Source organism: Colletotrichum chrysophilum (assembly GCF_026319265.1).
Source record: "Colletotrichum chrysophilum strain AFK26 chromosome Unknown scaffold_4, whole genome shotgun sequence".
Lineage (NCBI taxonomy): Eukaryota > Fungi > Ascomycota > Sordariomycetes > Glomerellales > Glomerellaceae > Colletotrichum > Colletotrichum chrysophilum.
This window is the reverse complement of record NW_026517291.1, coordinates 190,617-207,271: the sequence shown is the minus strand read 5'-3', so window position 1 is coordinate 207,271 and position 16,655 is coordinate 190,617. Positions and strand designations below refer to the sequence as shown.

Sequence of the window (16,655 nt, the reverse complement as noted above, 5' to 3'; positions counted from 1 at the left end):
AGTCCCGACCATATTTTGCCGAGCCGAGCAACGCTTCGGATCCTGGGCGTGGGGGCTGATGTCATTGGCTGGCTATCGGCGCTAAGCTTATGTAAGAGGTCTAGACCGAGCTGTACCTCGAAGAAAGTGAGCCTATCAAACCATACCTACTAGGTAGGCCATATTTACCAAAACCTCAACCAAGGCGAAGCCAAGAAGAATTTAGTTACTTTCAAGACTGTCCAAAATTCGGACTCATTGCGTCGTCCCTGGTATGCAACATAACATGGGCTTTCGGCGTTGGGTTTTGTCAAATTTCCTGCCTTAAGCCCATCAAAACCGACTTAAGACTAAGCTAGCCAGCCAAGTTGAGTTATGCTAGCAGAGCTTAGAATCCACTTGGTATTTTTTACATGCTTCCAGGGTGCATCAAAGGACGACATGAAGCTACTCATGCATTTCCGGCCTTGTTCTTGCACAGTTTCTCCATACGTTGATTTTTGATCATGCTTACCCGCAAGAGATAATTGGTAGGATCTAACGAGACTACAGCAAAGAATATTCACTGGAAGGACATCCAAGAAGATGAAGTTTCGAGGCAAGAAGCAGCTTGTGGGGTTGGATCGGGAAATTGCACTGTGTCCTCCGGCAAAGGTCGCCGCTGCTTACACTGTGCGAAAGCCCCAGTTGCCGTTCTGAGAAGGTGCGACGTCTCACTGCACTTATCTCATTCAACGACTGCGCGGGGTTGCCAAAGTCGCTCAAACCATCGAACTTACAATCTGCCACGTCAAGCATTCTTCTCTGCAAAGATCAGTCTAGTACTTTCTGTATCTTTCCTTGGGGGTTTTCAGTCCCATCATGGCGTCCAAAGTGGTCAATGCAGCAAAGCTGCTGAGCAAGAGATCCCATGTCATTCCAGGTAAGTTCACCCAGATACCATTTCCTCGCGTCTTATACGCATAGAAACAACACTAACGCACCTCCAAGGGCAATTCCTCGTATCTGAACTCTTCTTTGAGGTACCCAAGGACTACAACAACCAGTCTGCAGGCGTCCTCAGGCTCTTCGGCAGAAGTGTCACCAAGCACGAGAGACCCATAGTTGCCCCGACTGAGTCTGAGAAGAGGCAAGCTGAGCAAAAGCCATGGATGGTGTTCCTGCAGGGAGGACCCGGATTTGGCAATCCAGAGCCTCAAGACAGCCCTGTCACCCATACCGCACTTGATCGGGGATATCAAGTTCTGTTCCTCGACTACAGAGGCGTCGGCCTGAGCTCGCCCGTGTCAGCTGCTGCTCTAGCACTCCATGGCGATGCTCAGAAACAGGCCGATCACCTCAAGCTGCTTCGTCAAGACAACATCGTCAAGGACTGCGAAGCCGTGAGGGCCTACCTCACAAAGGATTTCCCGGAGGAGAAGAAGAAATGGTCCCTTTTCGGACAGTCTTTTGGTGGTTTCGTCATTCTGACATACCTCTCCAAGTACCCCGAAGCTTTGCGCGAGTGCTTCCTGACTGGCGGCCTTGCCCCCGTTGGCAAGAAACCGGAGCAGGTCTACGAAGCAACCTTCAAGAAAGTCATGGAGAGGAACCACGCATACTACGAGAAGTACCCTGAGGACATTGAGAATGTCCATCAGGTGGCCCGGTTCATCCAGGAGAAGAAAAAGATCAATCTACCTGGTGGCGGCTTTCTCACTGTTCCTCGGCTGCTCACCTTGGGACTCGCATTCGGCGGCCACGGCGGTCTCGATTCTGTCCACAGCACGGTTCTCAAGTTGAAGACAGACCTCAAGAATTTCGGCTTTTTCACCCGCTCAAGCCTCTCCGATATTGAGAACGCCACAGGATTCGACAACCACATCATCTACGCTATCCTCCACGAGGCCATCTACTGCGAAAAGCCAGGCTGGGCTTCTGACTGGGCGGCTTACCGAGTCGGCAAGTCCTTGGAACAGTTTTCCTGGTTGGCACAAGAGCCTATAATCTCCGAGGTCGCTGGGCCTCCCCTCTTCTTCTCTGGAGAGATGATTTTCCCGCTGCACTTCGAAACGTACCCGGAATTGATTGAGCTGCGCGAGGTCGCCGAGATTCTTGCCAAGTTTACTGACTGGCCTGAGGACCTGTACGACCACGAGCAACTTCGCAACAACGAGGTTCCTGTATATGCCGCCAGCTACATTGACGACATGTACGTCGACAATCAATTCGCCAGGGACACGGCGGCCCTAGTCAAGGGTTGCAAAGTATACGAGACGAATCAGCTGTACCACTCTGCGCTGCGCTCCAAGACAGAGGACGTGATGAGGGAGCTCTTCAAGCTGCGGGACAACCCTATTGACTAGTCTATTCTCCCCTACATGTCTACGATGCCAAGGGCACTTCAGATGGGTATCTTTGATGCTGTCTTCCTCCAGAAGCCGCATCTCTTTTCCAAATGGTCCAACTCAGCGGTCGCAAACCCCGCGTCCACAATTGTCCATTCTTTATTTTCTTTCAGGGAGGGCACTCCGGCCGCCGTCGATGGCGACAGTTTGAGAGCGTTAGGGTCACCGGTCTGGAAGAAGGATGCAAAAGCGCCTGAAAGTGTTAGTTAGAGTAGCGTTCAATGAGAGCTTTCTCAAAACACCTACCAGCATAGCCTTGGTATCGGGCTGGATCCGTCTTCTGCACCGCGTTGACCTGGTTCCACTGCTTACTGTCAGCCGGTTGCCCTATCCATCATTCAAAATCCACCTACCCAAACGGTATCACTGGCGTGCTTGGATGGGTTGAGCGAATACTCGCCCAACCACCCACCCTTCGACGCCGAACCTGCGAACCAAAACGCAGGGCACGACAACACAGCGTCCCTGTAAACAAGACCCGCTCTCACATATGTGGTGTTATATGAGATGGTCTCCGTTATACCGGCTGGGGGGTAAAGCTTTTTCGCGGCCTCGATCTCGCAGTCACCAAATCCGGGAAGAAATCCTCTCAGCCACTTCTCAAACGACGCCTCACTCGAATTGAAAGAAGGCGACCCCGACCCCGCTTCGCTCTGCAGCCCGGGCGGGATGAAGTTCTCGCCCTCATGCGTGTTGTGAAGCGCAAAGGCCAGGTCCATGTTCACGTTCCCCTTTTCGGTCGCCTCGCTCAACGGCTCTCGCAGAAACTCCCCGTCGATCACGGGCGACCACGTAAACGAAGACGTGTTGTACTGATGCGAAGTCGAAATAGCGAGGCTGGCATCCCGGATCGTTTGCACCTCGGCCTTTTTCAAGCATGCCAAGCTGTCCGCTCCAGCACAACCCGTCCGTCTCGCAAGCTCATCGTAGAGAGCCTGCGCTTCGGTGCTGTCGTAGCGGTACGTCTTCGGCCAGAACGGGCTGCTCGCCATCGCCTTGCGGAACAGCTTCTGCTTCCCTCCTCTTCCGAGTGCTTGGGCGAGCACGCTGCCCCCGCCGGCCGACTGGCCCCATATCGTGACGTCGTCCGGGTTTCCACCGAACTGCGCGATGTACTTTTGTGTCCATTTCAGCACGGCTTCCTGGTCGAGGACTTCGCGCAACGTTAGCATTTTCGCCATTTCATATTCCAATGAATCTACTTACGGCCCGGGTTGAGGTCGGACTTGGGATCAGCGGCGATTTCCTTGCCTGGGAGGAGGCCGAAAGCATTCGTGCGGTAGTTTGGATATATGAAAAGCATGTCTGAGGCATCGGAGACGTTGAGGATCGGATACGCGGACGGCGGGATCGAGAAATAAGCACTGCCTTGTACGAAACCTCCCCCGTAGAAAGTCACACTGTTTGCGTTGCTGGTCAGCTGGAAGACGACTCTTTTCGACGCCAGAGGCTACTTACACCACTGGTTTCAAGGGCTGCGATTTCGTCCACGGACGTGAATAGAGGCCAAGATACAGACAGTCTTCGGAGCCATTGACCTGCAAACCCAGGTTTCGTCAGCCTACACCATCCTCTGATGACTTTTGCTCGCATGGAAGCCAGAAACTCACTGTCCGCTGCGGGCACATGTCAAACGGCTGGCTCGAGTCATAGACCCCCTCGATACTCTGCGGCGGCTGCGGTCCACGGAACCGGTTCTCTCCCACGGGCGGCGAGGCGTAGGGAATCTTCTGCCAAAACGAAATGTTGTAAGTCTCGGAATACGCGCCTTGGAAGCTTCCGTAGTCCGTCTCGGCGAGGAGGTACGTCTGCGTCTGGCGGGCTTGTGCTTGGGGGAGCGCAGCTACGGCGCCGGCGGCCGCGAGGGCGGTGAGCACCGCGGTGGTGAGTGTCGACGGCATCGCAGGGCAGGAGACACGCAGCTCTCAAGCTCTCGGGGAGTTCAGCACCGTGAGATCGGTCTCATGATGCCCAGATCCTAAGGGCTACAGGGCGGATATATACATGGCCAGCTTCGCAACGGCTTCGGCCCAAGACGAAGCGACGGAACCCGGGGGGGAGGGGCGTGATCCCAAGGGCATGGGAAATTAAGCAAAACCTAACCTCGTCATCCGAATCCAGGCTTACCATCAGGAACCGGTGCCCCCCGTCCTTACACTCTGGTTTAGACTCCGTCTTGTGGGGTAAACAACACCAATGGTGGGGTTCCGGAGCTTGAACCCCAGAATCGTGAATAGTTTGCGGGGACCCCGGGAGGGGGGCTGGGCTCGGTGATTCTCCTCAATCATGTACCGAAGCTGGATGCTGCAATTTCTCCGCACCGGACGAGCTGTGTAAGTTGGTCACGCACCACACCATCACACACGAAAGAAAAAGAGATGGGATGTTCTTCACGGCTGAAGGGAACCACTGGTCTGCGAATTTGCTATGAAGCTACTTGCACGGCATCATCTGTGACGACGTTCGGATGCAACGGCAGCGGCGGCATGGGGAAAAACGTGTTTGTTGCTCTGTTTCGGCCCAACTCAACAAACCACCCCTGCCTTCGGACCAGGAGTGATGAGTCGCGCGGTTCTAGTTCAGCTTGATGATACCATCGAGTACCACCTCATATCAATAGATCACATGCGCCACGGGAAAGGGACCTGCATACGTCGATCGGATGAACGGACTGAGGCGCAATAGTACACTGGGGTATGTAATTCTGCTTCGGAATGATGGGGTAACAACCACACAGCAATGGTCCCCTGTGGATGGGAAGCTGGGATAGTACAGCCCGCTGGAAGGGCTCCATCAAACAAACTTTCGCCGCGACGACCAACGTTACTAGACTACATTTCAAACCCGGAAACCCTTCACAAACACCATTGGACAAAATATTGACAAGAGATAAGTGTTCGTGTTTCTGGTCTCAAAAGTAAGCAGCCGTGCCAAGCGCACGAATAGAGAGAAAATATTACGCCGCTCCTCGTTAGGAATGTCTCCATCACCACGGAGCCGGGTGCCAGTGAGGTTGCGGTGGCGGTGGCGGGGGATGCCGCATATGCGGAGGCAGAGGCGCGCCGACCGGCCAGACGGGCATTGGATGGGCGTGCGTTGCTCGTTCCATGGACGGAAGCGTCCTGCTCCCCAGGTCCTCTTCTCTGCGCATGGCCGTCTCGCGAAGCATCAGGGCCGCCACCTCCGGGTGGCCGATCAAGAACTCGGACGTCTGCTGCGGTGCTCTCTGCCACAAAAGCGGCTGCAGAAAGCCGACTCTGGCAAATATCATCTTCAACAGACCGTCGGACTCGGGCACTCCGGAGTACAGTTTCGAGCACAACGCCAAAACGGCCGGCTGGGCCGCATCGGACCCGGCGGACTCGAGCATGTCGACGCAGTGACGCATGATTGCCGTTTTGAAGTCGTCCATCAGGAACTTGTTGGCGGTGATGTACACGTCCAGGCTGAGCTCGTACGTCAGGAGCCAGGTTCGCATATCTTCACCCCGTATACGATCGCCATCGATGAAGTCCTCGTTACCCGACGCGGGATTGTCATTCGAGGGCGTTGAACCAGGCGGTGTGAGAATCTGGGGCCGACTGCGACGCCGGCGGTGCGGAGGGATGAATGCTGGCCGCGTGAGAGGCACGGGAGGCCCTGGCATCATGTGCGGCATGGGTCCGCCGGGCATCGGCCTTGAGCGGCCGACGCCACAATTCCAGCATGGCGACGTGGACCCGGTCGTGGTGGTGGTGCAGCGCGGACATCTGCAATCTGGGCGGTGTGCGCCGGGTTGCTTGCGGTTCTGACGCTCCCATTGCCGCTCTCGCCGCCGTTGCCGCCGCTGCGCCCGTAGTCGACTTCTAGCGCTGGCATCGCTGGCCTCCGACGATGAAATTTCCGATTCCGATTCGCTTTGATATCCAGTTTCTTGTGCTTTGCCCCGGGCCGACTCCTCCTGGTCCAACGCCGATGCGGCGGGCCTGATGGGAATGAAGCTCTTCTGGTAAAGAAAGGCGACGAGAAAGTGGAATATGGCGGGGTCTTCTTCTGGGAAATCCATCGATTGTGCCTCAGCCTCTTTGAAATCGCCACAGAGCGCTTTGCGGAAGTATTCGGTCGTCACCAAGATGTCCCTGTGAACTTGGAAAATCTCTTGGTTTGGGACTCGGCCAACACGAAGCGGAATGATGGCTGAATTGTATCGGCCATCTGCGGATGTCAACCACAAGTCCTCGCGAGGGCTGGGTTCATCTTTTCGCTTCTTCTCCTCGAACGTGTCATCAAGTACAATCACACTCGGAGAGTCGGCTGTTGATGTCCTCAGGACATCGCCCAAAGTCCGCGCAACATCTCCTGTACTGCTGCTGCTGCTGCTGCTGCTTCCTCCATTTAGACCGCGAGAGACGGCAGACATTGAGAAAAACGCGCTCGACACACTATTGGTCGGTTCCTTCGGTGTGGTGGTACCGGTCGGCGGTGGATATCGAGGATCGTTAGCAACCTTGGAAAGCTGACATGAATGGCCGGGACAGGACTGCAACCAACAGACCGGAGAGAGACGTTTCCAGCTGGATGAATGAGGTTCGAGGAGCGACGGGCTTCATATAGGCTCGGATTGCGCGCAAGACCACCAAGGTCAGGCAGCCACACCACTGGAGAGGTAAGAATTATGCACAAGTCGAACAAGACGTGGACGGATGAGGGTGGGTAGCTCGGTGGGCGGTGGCTGTCAGACCTTTGTTGGCCGCGCCCAGCAGCCTTGCGACCGCCAACTATGGCGAGGCGCATCTGGGTCACTAGGAGTCCGCCGGCCGAGTCCCGTTCGGGACATGGTCGATTTTTCTTTTTCCCGCTGCGTCTTCTGCTTCCCTGCTGTTCCTGCTGTGTAACTAGTGCATGAACGGTTCTATCGTCGCATGGAAGAGTCGAGTGCATGTCAGGTGTTACCTACAACTTGGTGTCGGCTTGACACCATTCGCCAGTCTCCGTCAGTCGCAACCGAAGTTCTGCGTCTGTCTCTCCCCTCGGCCTTGGTGCTTGGCTAGCGACTTTTCTCGGGAATGCCACCCACCTCGGTCTGCGTTCCATCCCATGTCTTTCTTTCTTGTGCCTCTTGTCTGTCTACCTATAGCTTGGCCCTTGGCCCCGCGCAACTCCGGAACGGGACGCACGCAATCGCCGCACCGCACCGCAATGCACCACCATCCCGTATTTGTCCATGTGACGAGCCAATGTTGCTTTTTCACGTCTCGCGCCGTTGACACCCATCTTCTTCTTCGACGACCTGACGGCGGCTTTTGGGGCATGGGCTTTGTTTGTTCCCGGCCGCGGCTAGTCAGACCACTGAGAAGCTACCGAAAGTCCAGAGTGGCGGTGGGAGTGGAAGCGGAGCTCTATCACAGGCTGTCGGTCGCGTTAGACCGGTCTGCGAAGGACGTGGGCGGGGCTGCCGTCCGATGCAATGCAGGTTGGGCGTCTTTATCACCAATAATTGACGGTTGTGCGGCGGCATGCATACATACATACGCATCTGCGTCTGCGGGAAGTGGTGGGAATGCGCCTATGAGCGATACCGCCAACTGCCCGTTTGTTGGTTTGCATCATCCTTCTTCCTCATAAACCTCTTGTTGCATCTGCATTTCTGTTCAATCTTGTCAGTTGCGGTGTGCCAAATATCGTCACCGTCCTCACTTACGCCATAGTCGGTTGGCCGAGTTCGAAATGACCTGAGCCTTGGCCATGAGCTTCTCCTCATACTTGATATTCTCCTGCCCTTTGATTCGAAGCTTGCTCGGTTGCGCCTGTCTGATTGTGAGTAGTAATCCCTTGATCAGGTGGGGTACCTGCTTGCCTGCATGAGGATAGGTAACAGTTCTTTAGGATCTGCATTCGCAACAGCCGCGACGCTTCGAAAGCCGTTTTCCCAGAAAACTCTCCTGTTTCACAAAGTTAGACACATTCCCGACGTGACTTGAGGTCGCGCAACGTACGCGGTTCGGCTCTTTACGAAGGTAATCTGTGCTAAGGCCAACAAGTCCGACTTTGCGCCTGCTCTCAACCGATCCGAGAAATGGTCCAACGCAGCAGACATGACGCTGCACCGTACGATTAGTGATCTGGCGTGTTGTGCAGACCAAAGGACGACTCACTCCCAGCCCATATGCTCACAAAATTTGATCATGCCAGCTGCGAAACCGTGGCAGGTCTGCGAAAGGTTTTGAACCGCGCCACGGGGCACATCGTACTTGCGCGCAACGGCGTGGACCGGCACTTCGTTGCACAAGTCTCGTAACTGAAAGGCCAAGTAGAACCGACGGTGTACACGGACGATTTCCTTTTCCTCGGGTGTCGTCTCCTTCAGTGTACTACCTTGTGCCCTGAAGACGGTTAGCGACATCGGAAGAAGGGTCGACACGACTTACAATCGGTTGATCACAGCACGTTTAAGCCCGAGAAGCCCGAGCACGCGGTGTCCGCTATCGTCGAGGTTCTCCATTTCGTTGCGGAATACTTGCCAATTGATGTTGGTGCCGAAATCGTGGACAGGGGTGAATGTGTAAAGAATATGCATCTCGCCGTCCATTACGAAGGCTTGGAGCGCCTTCTCCAACTCTTTGTGAATAAACACTCCATCATCGGGATCCAAGGCAGAGGCTACGATGGCGTGACCCAATTTCGTGGGTTGATAGTTGCCGAGTACGTCCGCCGTAATGAACCCCATTGATTGGAGATTCTTAAGACTCGTCTCAACACATTCTTGCAATGGCTCCGGTGGTCCAGCGTGTGCTAGCAGGGTCTTGCTCAGATAGTCATCCAGGGCATCTTTACTAGTTGCAAGCCGTACCGCGATGACCTCGAGTAATGCCCTGGGATACTTAGCTTCGTCGTAAAATTTTCGACGCAACCTTCTCACCTCTGTATGCGCTGCTTATCTGTTATCAAGCCGCTCGTGATTTGGGGCATGTCTGCATGCATCAGATCCACCACCTGCTCAAGATCGTCTTTTCGACAACATAAGTAGGTTTCTCCGACTTCGTCTTTGCCCTTGCGACCAGCGCGTCCGCGCATTTGCCGCAGCATAGATGGGCCGACGAAGTCTCGCCCCATGCGGGCATTATGAAGTATAACCCTTCGAGCAGGTCTAGCAAGTATTAGGTCACGAATCAGTCCATTTATTCGCGGAACCTACAAATTGATACCCGCAGCGAGGCTGCAGGTAGCTATGCATACTTTGATGACACCGGAATCATAGGCACTGGCAATGATCTCGCGCTCCTCTGTTGTGAGTCCAGCCTAGAAAGATCAGTAACCCGGCTCAAAAGCACGAGGCGGCACACCTACGTCTAATGAACGATCAGCCAATGGTTTGTATAGAAACCGCTCAGGAAGACTTACGATGGAAGGCAACTCCCGCAGGAACCGTCTCTTCGAGGACAGGGTCTATTCCGGTTCCGAGACTTCGCAACTCAGCTAGTAGATCGATTCTTTTGTCAACCAGGGCAGGGTCAAGTTCGTGTGAGGCGGGCATAACCCTAGCGATCCAGCGAGCATCTGATTCGCACCCAGGACGACTGCTCGCAAAGACCAGCACACCGTAGCCAGACCTGGCAGTCTCGCTGGCAAGGGAGACAACTGCATTCAGCACAGGATCTTTGAGTTCCTTGTGATCTGACGACTCGATGCGCCTTATGGCCCTGGTATTTTCAAGCTGCTGCGTCTTCAGCTCATTAGCCGTTTTGAGCAGCTCGCTCGTTGTGGCGGCAGGGTAGATGTTCCCTTCGTAGACGAGATGCTCTTCGATTGGCACCGGCCGATACCGTGTTTCGTAAGAGTGAGCTCCCAGCCAATTAGCCAAAAGGTTGATGTTCTATAAATAATAATCAGAGACGGTCTCTGACGAAGCTCGGGTTTTTAATCAATACTAACAGACATTGTAGCGCTCATGCCAATAATTTGGACTGGCTGGGGTAGACTGAGCAGCTTTGTCCCCATCAGTTCCATGAGGTATCCGCGGTGGTCATCATCGATCATGTGAAGCTCATCTAAGACAACGGCTTTCAAGTACTTGATCGAACAATCGTCGATGGCAGTGTTTACGAGTGCATTCGCCTGGGTTGTCCGTATTCAGTTGACATCTAGTTCAATGCAGCTGCGAATCACATACCTTTTCGATAGTACAGACACCGATATCAAAATCAGCCCATGTAGGCTTGATCTTGCTACCCCCGAAGAATCCAATGACCCTGATGGAATCTTCGTCAGCACGCCGCCTCCAGATCCGCTTTTCATCATCAATTTCGTCTACGGGCTTGGGCACCCCTTGAACGATGTTCCGAAGCCATCGTACTTTCTCTTGTACGAGAGCAACGTAAGGTAGCACCAGAAGCACCTTTGCATTTTTTTCTTCGAGAACCCTCTTCAGCATCAGCACTGTGACGAGGTTAGCAGGACGTCTCGGGAAGGGCATGATAGGAGGGTAAACTTGCCATCAGCGACCAGAGACTTTCCACCGCCGGTTGGGGCACTATAGACAAGATTTCTCTCCCCAGACAAAAGCCCCGGTCCGCGGAGGCAAGCCTTCTGCCATGGATACATTATCTTGATGCCAAGACCGTACAAATTCCGGATCAGTGGCCGAGGAAGACCATAGTACGGATGAGCGAGCGCAAGTAAAGGGTCCGAAGAAGAGGACGGGGTGGACTGTATGGCATTCCGTTGCGTGTATTCGGACGGCCCCTGGTGGGAGGTAAGCTCTAAAGAGGTGATCGGGCTCGGCGTCAATCTCGGCGGGCCTGGAGGCAGACTCGATGTCCGTTGCACACCCAAGGCGCGACTTGGAAGGGTAGTTGGCCGCGGCGCTGCGGGATGCGAAGCTTCAGAGCGAGCGCGCTTACTCCCAGCGATGGTTGTGGTGGTCGAATAGGCATGGCCTTGTTCCTGGGCGGCTTGCACCGAGGTTTTATGCCATGTGCCGTTATTGGAGGCCATGACGAAGCAAATATTTGATGGTGAAAAAAGAAGAATCCATGGATTAATGCAAATTCAAGCTTGACACAGCTTTGAGTCTAAACGCAGGCAGGTGTTTGGCTATTTGGGCAAGTTTTGATGGCCATCAATCGAGCTTCACCGATAGGCAGCAGGCGTCCCGTTCATGATGCAGATGGCACTTGTTGATAGAAAACGGGCAAGCGCGTTCTGCAGACGTGTGAAAGGCACAAGCAGGGATGACCCGCCTTGCAGGGGTATCGCGAAATCATGTGTCAAGAGCGGTATTACCTCATCTTGCTCATAATGAGGGGGGGAAGGTACGTACCGGTGCTGTTGCTTGTCTGGCTCTTCGAGTCGAACATGGGGCCAGCAGTGGGCAGGCAGCCCAGTGGTCGCTGGACTCGGCCGGGTTGACCGGGCCTCGGTACGTACAGTCTTCACTGGCTGCCCGTCCTTCCCAGAGATCGGGGATCCACTCCACCGAGCCACAACTTCACACACGGCCTGGTGGGGTTCACGCGCGTGGCTTCTCATCCGTTGCCCCCGTGTGGCTGACGACTCTACTCGAACGGGCCAGACGTGGCACTGACAATTCTGTTGCAAGATGTTTTTGGGATCGGGGCCGATTGGGTTGGGGTCGGACTACTTTAGCCTGGCCCGGTGGACTAATGCCACACGCATACGTCGGATTTTGGGGCGGGAAGGGGGAAGGGGGAAGGGGGGAAAGGGATGGGTCCGCTCGGCTCTTGCTTGGGAGGGGTTGTCTGAGTTGTAGGAGATGGGAAAGAGGGACCGGTCGGAAATGGGAACGGAGAACGTCTTGTAGAACACCAGGCCCGGTCTCATGTCGAGAAGAGAACACAAGACATGGCCAAGACCAGACCAGAAGAGCCGGAAGAGCAGTAGCAAGATTGACGACAGGAACAGCCCGAGAAGAAGGGCAAGAAACAGCATCATGGTAGACTTGGGACAGGGGGTTGCCAGGGTCCTGTTCTTTGTGTATGCAGCGCCAAACCAGTGGTCAGCCCCAACCATCAGGAACCCGAACAGCACCGTACTTAATTAAGTACGCAGGTAACCAAGTCGCGGACGAAGGATGATCCAGGTAGGTCCAAGAGCCAGCGACAACCCTTCCCGGAGGTACGCTACGCACCGGCACGGTCGCCCCCAGGCCCAGCCGTCCAGATGAGGTGCAAGACCCTGTCCCCGGACAGGGATCATCATCTGGCCCCATCCATTCGTTAACGCACAGCACCTCACCTCACTAGCCTGTCATGGCCTGCCACCAGCGACGATCATCGACCACCATCCATCTTTGCCTTCCTGCGTGATGGTGTTGATGAGATGGACGAATGAAGATCGATGGTATCTTCCGGTTGCTGATTGATGGACGTCTGCCAGTTTGCCTTCTCAAGCTGGGCTTTGGGACCAGAATGTCAGCTTGACGGCGTTTGCTGCGCGGTAGTCGGCAGCGATTGAGGCGTGTTCCCCTCATCAAGTCCCGTTACGTCGCGATCGCCAGACGCCCATTGCCGATTCTTCGTCCCCTCGCCCAACGATGTCAAGTACCGTCAGAAGAAGAGGTTCTGTGTGCGATGATGGCGACGTATTGAACGGCTCCCGAATTGTATGGTCCTGACATGCATTTTGGTGACGTTGAAATTTTGCCCCGTTATTGAGTTCAGCCACGACGTTGTTGACGGCCCCATGCAGGCACGTCCGATGACTAGCCCGGGGGTGCCAAGGCAATTGGGACAGCTGTTCAAGGACTCCGCGATCCAAGTTTTGGACACTCGCACATTCTTGAAATACCGCTTTCGCTGTCTACCGCCTGGTGTTTTCCCGATGAAACGGGACGGGGTTCATTTGACAATGCATGATTTCGTGGCCGGTGGATGGAGGGCGATTGGAAATGGGCCTGCGCCGGGAATGCGCCTGTCGCTGGCTGGCGGTCGGCCCCTTGCACCATGCGGCATGAGGTGCCCTTTTTTTTTTCTTCGCTTGTGCCGGATCAACCGACAAATGCGGTCAACCTCATCTGTCTTTTTCTGACGTCCGTCTTCGCTGGAGCAAGCCTCAGGCGCCACGGGACTGCCTGCGTCGTTTTTTTTTTTTTTTCTTTTTTTTTTTTCTTTTTTGCATGCACTTCATAGTCGCGATGTCGCATAGTTGAATTGCAGACTTGAGCCGCAGCCCTGTTTTCTTTCTAACTTTTTTCCCGTTGTCCCTTCACCGCGAGACATTGGGAAATTGTGTGCGATGAGTGTTGGCTGGGCGCTAGGTCGGCCAGTGAGCGAGCGAGTGTGCTTATTGGTGACCCAGTCCGACTGCAGCTGAGCCAAAGATTGTGCGTTGTTCAGCAGGAGCCTCTCATCATCTTGAGTCGCCGTGAACTGACGGCTAGGCTACAATTGCCAATGATGGACGAATCGTTATCAGCACCCGTGTTTGAGAAAGGCGAATGGTAGAGCTGGGATGTCTTTGGTGGCTGTACAGCGACGGTCGCGCAGTCGACCATACAAATACAGAGTTGATGGCTGGATGAATGGTGCCTTCAGAGAGGCGCCGTCGTCGTCGTTGACAATTACAGGTTGCCCTTCACCTCATTAGTCGTGCTCACCAAGGCGTCGCCCCATTTATTTTGCGTCGTCGCCTCCGCCGCTTCTTTGACCATGGCAGCGCTGATGGGCGAGATTGACGAGGAGTGATGCCATCGCACGATCGTTCTCGCTCAATATCACCAAGCTCATTGGCCTGGATGTCGCCAAACCAGATGATGCTGCGGGCGAGGTCGTTCGTTCTGACAGTGTCGGTCGTCGCCAGGGTACGTCCAACTTGGGTTCGTGGCGCCTCAGTCATGGCAAGGAAGGACAGGGTAGCATGGGTGGGATACGTACCGGTTCGGTCGTCTGGCAGCGTCCCTTGCGGCTCCACCCCGACGTCGAGGCACGCAGTACCAAGTACTTCGGTCAGGTATCCCACACAAACCTCCATCGTGCTCACTCCCCAGTACCGGGATGTACTCGAGAAAATTGGTATGTGGTTTGAACTTTGAAACACACAGTAGTATTGTTTGCGCTGATGTGTCTTCAAACCGGACGGTCATCAGAAACGTCAGGAGAATATTGCATTCGCTTGGAAACAAATGCTGGACTAGCGGGGAGCGGGAGCGACAACGCCTCGATCTCGTCTGTACCTGACGAGGTACGAAGTACTATGGTACGCCGCAGTGGACGGGATGGTGTGCGCCTTGCCTCGGAACAGCTGGACGGGCAACGGTCGGCATCTGACTGCTACCGCGAAGGACGTCCGCCGCTGCCCACCCTCAACGTCGACCGCGAGAGCCCAACTCTGCAATCCGTGAGAAAAATACGTCGTATATGAGATCAGGTCAGTGTGCCTGGGACGGTTCCCGCCCGGTATGGTATGGAAAGTGCCGACCTGCTGGAGCTCAGGAGCGGCTCGCCTGATTGCACGGGCTGAGGCTGGATGTAGACAACAAAAAGGATCGGAAGCCCCCACAGCCTGATCTGACCTCTGGCACAATGGCCGCTCATCGGTTCTTTGTGCTGCCCCAGACTACCTTGCGCTTTTCTTGATGCCAGTGCCGCCGGAGAAATGAGGGCTACCAAGCGACATCGTTAATACCGACGGACGCGTGCCGCAAATTGCGGGTGCATTCCCAAAAGGCAAATCAGCCTAGCATGACTCTCTGCAGACAGAAGCTATTGATTTTCAAATACCAACCGATATGGTCTGCCAGGTGAAGAACCGTTGCGAGGACGGAAACTCCGCCAAGAGATGTTGTTCAAATTGAGAGGAGGGGAAGCCTGTGGACGGGGGCAAAACAGCCTGCAACAGAAGACCAGAGAGAGAAAAAAGCATCAAAAACCGATACCTGGGCGGGCTGTGGGAGGGAGTGGTCGCGCAGTGATATGCTCCGGAATTGGAGTTCCCCATGTCGTGCATATAAACGTTGCAGGGCTCACATACCACCAAATTTATTTGCAAGAAAGATGGTAAGGTAGAGCAGATCAGGCCAATGGTGCTCCTTATCCGAAGCCACGCTCATGGCTGAAGCATAGGTGAAAGAGAAGGTACCCAGATGAAGTGCTATCAAATAATTACCAGGCAAGGTAGGTACCGTGTCGGTCTGCATGGGGTGCACCCGCCCCGAGGCACCTCCCGTTACCCATTCCTCGCTTGTGTTAGACGGAGAAGGTCGAGCGCGAGGCCGAGTGAACGGTCAACGACCAGAGTGTATTGTTCAGAACAGCCGGCAGAATTATTTGACCGATCGATATGGATTGCATGACCAACTTGGGTCGACGCGCAGGAACGGCCCAAAGTTTGGCACTGGCTAGGCAGGAACTAAGCAAGCAACAGCAAACTAGCCAGACGGGGACAGACGCAAAGACGCAGCGACAGTCGTGGGTGGTGTTGTGTTAATATTTGGGTGGGCGGCCAAGAGCCACTGGACTAGCAGAAGGTGGGATGGAAATGGAACCGACACACATGGGTAATGACGGGGGTGTGGACAACATCTTGTGGACATATCCCTACTCCGTAGGGAGCACTTCGTTTCCACAGGGTCGGACAAGCCGGGGTGCGACGAACCAAGGAAGGGGATCGAAGGAAGAAGTGGGCGAGTCGCCGGACACAGCCAGCCAGCAGCAGCAGCACACATTACTATGTACATATTTGGGAGCGGCGACCGTCGGTCGACTCGAGTTGAATCAAAGCACGGTTGGCCGATGGCCTCTGATGTTTCCGCATTTCAGCTTGGACACAGGACGAAAAGGTACATAGAAGCATGGATCGAGAAGTCTATGTAGCCCATGTCGACACTGAAAGTGAGGTCAGTAAGACTCCAGATATGCTGCCAGGTAAATCTTGACCCGGCAAGGATGCATCTGAGGCACTGCGGAACACATTAGCGAGCCTCGACGTGCGGGTGTGTGTGTGTGTGTGTGTGTGTGTATGTGTGTGTACGTGTGCGGATATCGAGGAGGATCGAAGACTGAGATACCTAAATGGTGGTGTCGGCGGCAAACAGAGCATGTACCTTTAAGGTATTCCGTGCCTCCAGAACTGGGGCGACACCATTTGGCTTGGAGTCAAGTCTATGGCTATCGCTGCAGTGATTGTATGATGCCCTTGTCCTCTTGCAAAAAGACGGACAGCACCAAGGTAGTTAGACCTGAAGATGTAGGAGGCGGAGAGCATTGGCTGGGAAAGTAGCGATGTCAAAACTGCAAGGGAAAAGAACACTACATAGGGCGCAGCAAGATGGGTGGGGGAGGGAGAAGGCAGACG

General features: G+C 54.6%; 4 protein-coding genes across 4 annotated transcripts; 1 reads left to right on the top strand and 3 right to left on the bottom strand.

Annotated features, from left to right (window-relative positions):
- Positions 1-840: 840 nt before the first annotated feature.
- COL26b_000946 (uncharacterized protein) lies at positions 841-2,324 on the top strand (the record flags this gene model as incomplete). The annotated part of the gene is made up of 2 exons (XM_053173908.1): positions 841-901; positions 970-2,324. 2 exons carry the CDS (start codon positions 841-843, stop codon positions 2,322-2,324), a joined length of 1,416 nt encoding a protein of 471 aa, XP_053042025.1.
- A 38-nt stretch (positions 2,325-2,362) lies between these two features.
- COL26b_000945 (uncharacterized protein) lies at positions 2,363-4,267 on the bottom strand (the record flags this gene model as incomplete). Its single annotated transcript, XM_053173907.1, has 6 exons — positions 2,363-2,559; positions 2,613-2,670; positions 2,720-3,519; positions 3,573-3,766; positions 3,825-3,904; positions 3,977-4,267. The coding sequence occupies 6 exons, from the start codon at positions 4,265-4,267 to the stop codon at positions 2,363-2,365; spliced, it is 1,620 nt and encodes a 539-aa protein (XP_053042024.1).
- A 1,085-nt stretch (positions 4,268-5,352) lies between these two features.
- COL26b_000944 (uncharacterized protein) lies at positions 5,353-6,224 on the bottom strand (the record flags this gene model as incomplete). Its single annotated transcript, XM_053173906.1, has 2 exons — positions 5,353-5,947; positions 6,058-6,224. 2 exons carry the CDS (start codon positions 6,222-6,224, stop codon positions 5,353-5,355), a joined length of 762 nt encoding a protein of 253 aa, XP_053042023.1.
- Positions 6,225-7,951: 1,727 nt separating this feature from the next.
- COL26b_000943 (uncharacterized protein) lies at positions 7,952-10,818 on the bottom strand (the record flags this gene model as incomplete). Its single annotated transcript, XM_053173905.1, has 9 exons — positions 7,952-7,992; positions 8,047-8,156; positions 8,342-8,446; positions 8,501-8,728; positions 8,774-9,217; positions 9,265-9,283; positions 9,747-10,218; positions 10,278-10,460; positions 10,516-10,818. 9 exons carry the CDS (start codon positions 10,816-10,818, stop codon positions 7,952-7,954), a joined length of 1,905 nt encoding a protein of 634 aa, XP_053042022.1.
- Positions 10,819-16,655: the final 5,837 nt, after the last annotated feature.